We start from the raw sequence: 10,240 nt of genomic DNA on the forward strand, positions 1-10,240 counted from the left end.
TTCTGCTTTAAATCAAATATTATTTTAAGTATAAATTATATTCGAGTATAATAAGTGGATATTTTAATTCACATTGTCAATAATAAAGGAGTTAAAGATAGGTGATTATGGCGTGAAGGTGATTATGTCGTGAAAGGTGATTATGATAACTAACACATAATTTAAAATATATATTTTTTTTGTCGTTTGCTTATTTATTTATATATTTTATCGTTGTTAATCAGGTTCGAGGCAATGCAACCAATGCAATTGCATAAGCCCCACTTTTTAGTGGCCCCCAATTTTAAATTCTTTAGTATATAATATTATTAATTATATATTATAAAATATCTATTTTACTGTATTATATTTATTTCCTTAAAATAAGCTCACTTTCTCTCTCTTTTTTATAAAAATATTTTTTTCTTCCTCACTATTATATAATAATAATATATATATTTCTTATTTCTCACTCTATATTATATTAATATAATTATATTTTTTTTTTCTCCATATTATATATAATATAATAATATATTAAATTTCTCTCCATATTATTAATATATTTCTCTCTCAATAACCATTTTATATTACTAACCCTAATTATATTGTTTATGTAGTCGTTTTTTTATCTTTAATGTTTGATTTTATTTTATCATAAATTCAACCCTAACCTAATTGTAAAAATCATCTTTGATGTTCTATTTTAATACTTTTAAATTTAATTTTTTATTTATTTTTAATCTTATGTTTATCTTCATAATCTTTTCTCATTTTAAAATTCTATCATTTTTTTCATTATAAAAACATTATACACAATATACCACAAATATTATAAAAGGAGATTTTAACATTACCAAAAACATATAAATACAACCATAAGTATTTTTTTTCTTTTTTGTAATCAATGATCTAGTTATATATTTAAATTGTATATTTAATAAAAATGTACAACTATATATTATATTTATTTTAATTTTTGAGGCCACAAAATTTGTATTTGTATTGGACCTTCCAACTCTTAGGACCAGCCATGTTGTTAATATACTAGAGAATTATTGAGGAGGTTATCTACTCACACATAATTCAAAATGCTTATTTTTTTATATCTTTATCTTATTTATTTTTATATTTTGTCGTTAGCTTGTTTATATATATATATATATATATATATTTATTTATTTATTGTTCACAAGCAAAAAATTAATAAATTAATTAACAAAATATACAAATATATTTCTTATATTATATTTTTTTAGAGAAATAATATGTGAATGATTAAATTAAATAAATAAATATTTAAGTAATTTCTTTTAGAAGAGTATGATTATGTTTTGAATTAAATATTATTTTTAATATTAATTATATTTATTTATTTATATATATATATATATATATATATATATATATATATATATATATTTTAGAATAACAATAAGGGAAAATTAATAAATCAATAACAAAATTATATAAATATATATATTATATTATATTTGTTTGAGAGAAATATTAAAAGAATGAATAAATTAAATAAATAATTATTTAAATAATTTGTTAAGTAGGTTTATGACTACTTTGAATCAAATATTATTTTTAATATAAATTATATTTTAGTGTAATGAGTGAATATTTTAATTCATAGGGTCAATGATGAGGAGTTAAAGATGGTAGAGAATTTAGTAGAAGGTGATTATGACTGATTAACACATAATTCTGTTTATTTCTTTGTCGTTTGTTTAGTTAAATTTTTTTAGAGTAATAACAAGTGAAAATTAATAAATCAACTAAAAAAATATATAAATATATATTTTAAAAAAATATATATTATAATATATTTTTTAGATTAATAATACGTGAATGAATAAATTAAATAAATAATTATTAAATTAATTTGTTGAGTGAGATATAACTCTGAATCAAATATTATTTTTAGTATAAATTATATTTTAGTATAATAAGTGAATATTTTAATTTACATTGTGAATAGAGGAGTTAAAGATTGGCAAAGAATATTGTTGAAGGTGATTATGACCTACTAATACATAATTCAAAATATTCATTTTTTTTTGTCGTTATTTTATTTAATTTAATATTTTGTGTTAGCTTGTTTATTTATATATTTTTTTAGCCTAATTGTTTATATATTATATATATATATATAAATATATTTTTTAGAGTAATAATAAGAAAAAATTAATAAATCAATTAACAAAATATATATATATATATATATATATATATTTTTAAAAATATATATTATATTTTAATTTAAATTGTTAATATAGAGGAGTTAAAGATTGGCCGAACACATAATTCAAAATATTCATTTATTTTATCGTTTGCTTATTTATTTATAGATTTTTTAGTTGGTAGTATTTAGAGAATGTTGTGAAAGAGTGATTATGAAAATGTTTATTTTTTTTGTCGTTATCTTATTTAATTTTATATTTTGTCGTTAGCTTATTTATTTATATATTTTTTTTAGCTTAAATATTTATATTATATATATATATATATATATTTTGTTTATCTATTAATATATTTTTAGAATAATAATAAGAAAAATAATAATAAATTAACTAACAATATATATATATATATATTTAAAACTATATATTATATTATATTTTTTAGAGAAATAATAAGTGAATTAATAAATTAAATAAATTTTCCTAAAGCAAGTGGAGTATCTCCGCCGTAAAAGCAAGAAGTATAAATTATATTTAAGTGTAATGAGTGAATATTTTAATTCACATGAACACTAGAAGAGATATGAAGGAAATGTTGTGGAAGGGTCAACTTTTTCTTTTTCTGACCAGTTAACCCATATTAAAAAAAATTATGAACGACTAACACATAATTGAAAAAAAAAAATATTTGTCTTTATCTTATTTATTTATATATTTTGTCGTTAGCTTGTTTATTTAAATATTAATTAGCTTATTCATATATATATATATATTGTCGCTAGTTTATCTAATTAATATATTATTTAGAGTAATAATAATCGAAAATTAATAAATTAATTAACAAAACATATAAAGAGAAATGATTAGGTGAGGGAATTTGACGAGGAAATTTGGTGAGGGAATGACTTTTCATAATATTATTTGCTGAAAAAATCAAATAATTTCTCTCTTTTCTATCTTTACTCCCACTTTTACATTTTCCAAACCAATGAAGGTGATGCCAAGTCATTCCCTCACCAAATTCCCTCTCTCTATTACTCCTAATATATAAATATATGTTTTAGAATATATATTATATTATATTTTTAGAGAAATAATTTTGCAAAATAAATAAACTACATAAATAATTATTTAAGTAATTTTTTGAAATTAAATATTACTTTTAGTATGAATTATGAGGAGCTAAAGATATGAAAATAATAAAGGAACTAAAAGATATGAAAATGATAAAGGAGCTAAAAGATATGAAGAGAACGTTGTGGAAGGGTGATTATGACCGACCAACACATAATTCAAAATGTTTATTATATATATATATATATATATATATATATATATATATATATATATATATATATATATTGTTTCTCCTTAGTTTATTTATTTATAAATTTTTTCTTTAACTTATCTATTTACATATATTTTTTAGAGTAATACAATGGAAAATTAATAAATCAACTTACAAAATATATAAATATATATATTCTTAAAAAAATAATAAGAGAATGAATAAATTAAATAAATAATTGTGTAAGTAATTTGTTGAGTAGAGTATGATTATGTTTTGAATCAAATATTATTTTTAGTATAAATTATATTTTAGTGTAATGATTAAATATTTTAATTAAGTATATATAATTAATTATTATTTATTTTAGTTTAAACAATTTTTATAATTGTGGTAATTTTTAAGCCTTAGTTTCCTTTGTTAAGAGTCTAATGTAACTCACTATAGTTCTTATTGAATAACAGTCTAGCATTTTCTCTATTCTTTACATTTGGTATCAGAGCCAAGTTTGAGAGTTAGAGTTTTTGAGAGGTAGCAACCTGAGATCTCAAACACAGCAAAATGAGTGAAGATAAAACACTTACCAAAATTCCACATTTTGATGGTCACTATGATCATTGGAGCGAACTCATGGAAAACCCGTTACGGACAAAAGGTCTATGGAGTATAGTGGAATGCGGTTTTGAAGAACCAACGGAAAGAACTCTACTCACAGATGCACATCAGGGACTATTGGATAATGCCAGAACCAAAGATCACCAAGTAAAACATTATCTCTTTCAAGCAATAGATAGAACTGTTTTCGAGCAAATTTTGGATCGTCGCACGTACAAGGTGGTGTGGGATTCACTGAAGAAGAAATTTGGAGGAAATGAAAAAGTGAAGAAGTCATTGAGAAATTCTCTAAGAAAAGATTTTGAAATTCTATAGATGAAGAAAGGAGAAAGCATTAGTGATTACTTTGCATCAGTAATGGTAATTGCAAACAAGTTGCGCAACAACGGGGATGACATGCCGGATTCTAAGACCGTGGAGAAAATCTTGCGCTTTGACTGAGCAATTCACATGTGTGGTAGTGTCCATCGAAGAATCCAAGGACATAGATAACATATTCATTGATGAACTACAAAGCTCACTGGTGATTACGAGCAGAAGTTCAATCGCGTTCACGAGGAAGATGATGACCAAGCTCTCAAGGTGGAAGAAAGAGCAAGGTATGGAAGGGGCAGAGGCAGAGGACCATCTCGAGGCCGTGGTCGAGGTAGAGGAAGATATAATGTGGATAAAGACACTATTGAGTGTTTTAAGTGTCAAAATTTGGGACACTATCAATTTGAGTGTTCTAAGTGGAACAAAGAAGCAAATTATGTTGAACTGGAAGAGGATGAACTTTTATTGATGGCTTATGTGGATGATTTTGAGAGAAAAAGGAGAGACGTTTGGTTCATTGATTCAGGGTGCTCAAACCATATGTGCAGTGAAAAAGATATGTTTTCAAGCTTGGACTTGACATTCTCCCATTCAGTCAAGCTTGGAAACAACATCAGAATGCAAGTAAGTGGCAAAGGAGTTGTTAAATTAGAGCTAGGAAGCGTTGTATATGGCATAGGAGATGTCTACTTCATACCAGATCTCAAGAACAATCTATTGAGCATTGGTTAACTGCAAGAGAAGAGATTAACAGTGTTGTTTCAAGGAAAACTATGCAACATCTATCACCCACAAAGATGTTTGATTGCACAGACTGAGAAGAGTGCAAACATGATGTTCACCATTATGTCAGAATCACCAAGGGTTAAGAATGTGCAGCAAGAAAGAAGCAAAGAAGTGAATTGTTTTCATACAAATGGAGATGATCTATCTAAGCTTTGGCATTAACGATTTGGTCACCTCAATTACAAAGGTCTGCACACACTTCAGTACAAAGAGATGGTACATGGTCTTCCAAAGTTCTCGGCTTCAACTAATGTGTGTGGATTGTCTAAATGGAAAACAGACAAGAAGTGCAATCCCGAAGCATGTCTCTTGGAGAGAAACTTAGCCGTTGGAGCTCGTTTACTCAGACATCTGTGGCTCTATAACTCCTGTATCCAACAGTGGAAAGAGGTATTTTCTAAGCTTTATCGACGATTTCAACAGAAAGGGATGGGTTTATTTTTTAGAAAAAAATCAGAAGCCCTAGAATGTTTCAAAATGTTCAAGATTTTGGTTGAAAAGGAAGCAGGGAAGTCACTCAAGTCTCTAAGAACTGATAGGGGCGGTGAATACACCTCCATTGTTTTTGATGATTTTTGCAATGAGAACGGGATTCGTAGGCAACTAACAAATGACTACACACCTCAACAAAATGGCGTCGTCGAGAGGAAGAATCGAACAGTAATGAATATGGTGCGAGCATTACTTTCAGCAAAGAAAATTCCAAAATCTTTCGGGCCAGAAGCAGTCAACTAGACTTTTCATGTACTGAACCGTTGTCCTACTTTAGCAGTAAAAGACGTCACCCCTCATGAAGCTTGGAGTGGAGTCAAGCCTCACGTGGAGCACTTCAAAATCTGGGGATGTATAACTCATGCTCACGTTCCTAAAGTCAATAGTGGTAAACTGGATAATAAAAGTTCAGTTTGTATTTTCTTAGGAGTAAGTGAGAATACTAAAGCTTATAGACTTCTGAATGTTGAAACTAACAAAATTATTCTGAGTCGAGATGTGGTGTTTGAAGAAAGTGAGCAGTGGGAGTGAGGAAAAGAATTCGACACACTTGTGGGTGCTGATCTAGAATGGGGTGATAAAACACAAAATGAGGGAGGTGATGGTAACATGGAAAGTGAAGATAAGTTTGAGGGTGGTAATGAAACGGCAGAAAATACAGAAGAGGATAATGAGGAAAAGCCACAAATTCAAGAGAAAGAGTCGGATAATGAGGAAGAGCCACAAGTTCAAGAGGAAGAATCACAAGTTTCAGGGAGAGTAAGAAGACCTCCTGCTTGGATGAATGATTTTGTAAGTGGAGACACTTTGTCAGATGATGACAACATTAATATGGTGCAAGATATGGGTCCTGAAGATCCAATTCATTTTCAAGATGTAGTGAAAGAGCAAAAATGGAGGCAAGCAATGGACAATAAAATCAGCTTCATTGAGAAGAAAAACACTTGGACTCTCACAAAGATACCAAAAGGCGCCAAGAATATTGGAGTCAAATGAGTTTTAAGACAAAGCGAGACTAAATGGGAAGATCATAAAACACAAAGCTCGCATAGTAGCTAAGGGTTACTCTTAGAAACAAGGCATCGACTATTCTGAGGTTTTTGCTCTAGTGGCTCGGTTAGATACAGTCAGAATGGTAATAGCATCAGCAGCTCATAAAGGATGGAAAATTTACAAGCTTGATGTAAAGTCAGCGTTTCTGCACGACAACCTGACCTAACAAGTGTTTGTTGATCAACCTAAAGGCTATGAGAAGAAAGGAAGTGAAGAACTGGTGTATCAAAACTCATTTCATTAAGGAGGGATTTCATGGCTGCCAAAGTGAACAAACCCTCTTCACCAAAAGAAACAAAGAAGGTAAAGTTATCATTATCAGCATTTATGTCGGTGATTTAATTTTCACTGGTGATGATGAGTCCTTGATGATGGAGTTTAAAGCATCAATGATGAGGGAATTCGACATGACAGATTTGGGATGTATGAGTTATTTATTGGGTATTGAAGTTTTACAAAAGAAAGAAGGAATATTTATCTGTCAAAGAAGGTATGCAAAAGAAGTTATGTGTGGATTTGACTTACTACAAACAAATAGTAGGAAGTCTTATGTACAAAAGAAGTTCTGTGGATGCGATTTACTACAAACAAATAGTAGGAAGTCTTATGTACCTCACCTCCACGAGACTTGATCTAATGTATGTTACAAGTTTGCTAAACAGTTAAATGGCTAAGCCTACTATGCTTCATCTGTAAATTGCAAAAAGAGTTCTTAGATACCTAAAAAAAACAATGAATCTGAGAATTTTCTACAAGAAAGGGGAAAGGGAGTCAACCGGAGGAACTTGAAGCCTACACTGACAGCGAGATATGCATTTCTACTCAGTTCAGGAGCTGTAGGTAGCTTGGAGTTACTCCAAAGAAACAACCTATTGTGACACTATGTGACAATCCATGCTTCGAATGAATGTAGATATGACCAATGAAAAAAGAACCAAATATAATGGTCATCATTGTATCGAATAATTGTTTAACAGGTTGTGAAAGCCCAATAAAGAGAAAATTAACAAATAATTGTTTAACAGGTTGTGAAAGCCCAATAAAGAGAAAATTAACATAAACAGGAGCACAAGTAACCAGATGCACTTGAAACAACATTTGAAATACAAACACAAAGTACCAACAACCTATTTCATTAGATGCTCTCTATTGTTGGTCAGCCTGATGTTGGTGACTTGGATTCCATGGCATAAAGGCCACAGGCTGACCTCCATACACCGGACCTTGATCAACCGGTTTCCCCATAATCACCCCAGGAGGACCAACGGGATGCTGCTGAGACGGAACATAGTAGTAAGGCATCGAGCCTGCTGCGGTGGGGTCCACCACCGTAGGAATGGTAGTCTTAGTCACACCAAGTCCCTCCTCCTTCAGTTCATCTCTAGGAATAACATCAACCAAAAAGTCGAAAACATCAGTGTTCGATATGGCAGCAGAGATATCGTTCTTCTGCAGAGTCCTTCTCTTGTTCTCTTCAGTGTGTTGCCACGACTGCAGAGTCAGCTCCTGTATGAACATCTCGCACGCCTTTGCGAATATAACAGGAGCCTCAGCAGAGATCATTCTCACATCCTTGTCAGACTTCATTATCTTCTTTATACGCGCCAGTGGGAGGCTGTGGTTCTTGAAATCCACAGTCTGTTCGATCTCTTGCGTTTGGTTTTCCCAGAAAGCTTGAAGCTGTTGATGCTGTTGCTGTTGCTGATGCTGATGCTGGTGTTGGAACTGTTGAGCTTGCTGGTATGCTAGCTGGTGCTGCGGGTTAGCGAAACCGGCTTGAGGTTGAACTGGACCAGATGGATACGGCTGGGAAGAAGAACCGTAATCCCCCATTTGATTTGCTGGTGCTCCAGCATGCTGTTGCTGACTTGGGTCCGATTGATCCATATCAAATATATGCTCTGCACAGATCTAAAAGGTAAAATAAAATGAAGAGAAAATTAACATAAACAGGAGATCAAGTAACCAGATGCCACTTAAAACAACATTTGAAATACGAATACATTCGGTTTAGAACATTAAATGCCTCTTTACTGTCAAAATTTGGTTCAAACTAAACACAATCAATAAATCTAAGCCTAGATTTGTTGCTTCCATGTATACAATATGAAATGAATGGAATATATGTATAGAAACAATGAAGAAATGTGAAACCTTGAGCAAAGAAACAAAGCCTTTTAAAAAAATGATCAATAATAAAATGATATAACTAAAAGTAATGTGTTTTCTTGTTTATAACGAAAGATTTCATTTTGTATGAGAATGTGCTAATTTGAACAAAACCCAGCTTCAAGAAAGCAGATCTATAGTTCATAGTCACACGCGAATCGCTACAATCAACAAAATCAATGTCGACTCCAAACAGAAAACTAATCTGCAGACTGCAGACCACATCCACATGCATGTATAAATGTCACAAGATAAAATCCAGATAAGAAGAAAAGAACAGTAAAGGATTGATATATAAGAGCCCTAACTATGAAATCAAAATCAAAATCAAAATCAAGAAGATGAAATCAATCAAACTTACAGAAGAAATAAAAAAAAAAAAAAAAACTGGCATGCAATAGAATTGAAATACAGAGACGACAGAAAGAGAAAGAGGGAATTGTGAGTGACTTACCCTGTAAGTAGTACTTGGAAGTGAATGGATGTGAAGAAAAGCTTGAAGGGAAGAGAGTATATATTTATAGTTGAAAATGGGTGAAACGAGGGCTTCATGCAAAGAGGTTTAGGGAAGGAGAGAAATCGTGGGTCCAGTTTTTATTAAGATGCCTCCGACGCGTGTCAAGTTTTTGAAGTGGTGGTGGGTGGTGGTTGCGGTTCTGTATGGTTCAATTCAAACCCCATCAGAAACAGCCCTTTTACGCCAACAGCTTTGTTTCATTTCTTTCTTTTTTTATTCAAAATTAAAACATTTCCATTTTATTTACTTTTTAATATCAGTTTAAATATTAAAATATTATTACTTTATTTTTATAAAAAATTATTACAATAATTAAACAAAACCCACAAACACAATATTTTTGCTACCTTGTTACCGATATCTAGCCTCAAGCCGCCGTCAAACTGCCTCGTCATCATAACATGAAAAAAAAAAAAAAAATAAAGGTTTCTTTTTCTTTTTTTAATTTGATTTTTACAATTTAATGAATGAATTAATTAAAATTAAAATATAAAAAGATTTATATATACTTTTTTTTAAATTTAATTAAAAACTTAAATATTCACCGGTCAAACAAGATATCTAGAAAGGATGAAATCTTAAATATTTTTAATATATACTTTATTATTATATATTAATACTTTTACTAAAAATATCAAATTTTATAAATCATATTTAATTCATCTTTTTTTTTTAATTATATATTATTTAATTAGGTTAGAAATTGTTAGAATCATTTTAAGTTTAAGGAACTATTATAGTCCCAAACTTGATTTTTATTTCATTAGATGGTTCTCAATTATATCTTTATTCTCTATTAGTTGGTACTCATTATCTAAATATGTATTAAATTTTGGA

The 10,240-nt window shown here is 29.6% G+C and overlaps 2 protein-coding genes across 2 annotated transcripts; one reads left to right on the forward strand and one right to left on the reverse strand.

Moving 5' to 3' along the window:
- Window positions 1-4,017: 4,017 nt before the first annotated feature.
- LOC124938997 lies at window positions 4,018-5,118 on the forward strand. Its single transcript, XM_047479515.1, has 3 exons — window positions 4,018-4,335; window positions 4,387-4,485; window positions 4,588-5,118. Exons 1-3 carry the CDS (start codon window positions 4,018-4,020, stop codon window positions 5,116-5,118), a joined length of 948 nt encoding a protein of 315 aa, XP_047335471.1.
- A 2,744-nt stretch (window positions 5,119-7,862) lies between these two features.
- On the reverse strand, window positions 7,863-8,612 carry LOC124940273 (nuclear transcription factor Y subunit C-2-like). The gene has a single exon (XM_047480774.1). The coding sequence runs from the start codon at window positions 8,602-8,604 to the stop codon at window positions 7,864-7,866; it is 741 nt and encodes a 246-aa protein (XP_047336730.1). The 5' UTR covers window positions 8,605-8,612; the 3' UTR covers window position 7,863.
- Between the last annotated feature and the right edge of the window lie 1,628 nt (window positions 8,613-10,240).

Source organism: Impatiens glandulifera, chromosome 5 (assembly GCF_907164915.1).
Source record: "Impatiens glandulifera chromosome 5, dImpGla2.1, whole genome shotgun sequence".
Taxonomy (NCBI): domain Eukaryota; kingdom Viridiplantae; phylum Streptophyta; class Magnoliopsida; order Ericales; family Balsaminaceae; genus Impatiens; species Impatiens glandulifera.

Bases quoted from the DNA above. Each gene is read 5' to 3' on its own strand.
- LOC124938997 (XM_047479515.1), top strand. From the start codon at position 4,018: ATGAGTGAAGATAAAACACTTACCAAAATTCCACATTTTGATGGTCAC. The intron at 4,336-4,386 runs GTGAAGAAGTCA...GAAATTCTATAG, and splicing joins AATTTGGAGGAAATGAAAAA to ATGAAGAAAGGAGAAAGCAT. The intron at 4,486-4,587 runs GTGGAGAAAATC...TGAACTACAAAG, and splicing joins ACATGCCGGATTCTAAGACC to CTCACTGGTGATTACGAGCA.
- LOC124940273 (XM_047480774.1), bottom strand. From the start codon at position 8,604: ATGGATCAATCGGACCCAAGTCAGCAACAGCATGCTGGAGCACCAGCA.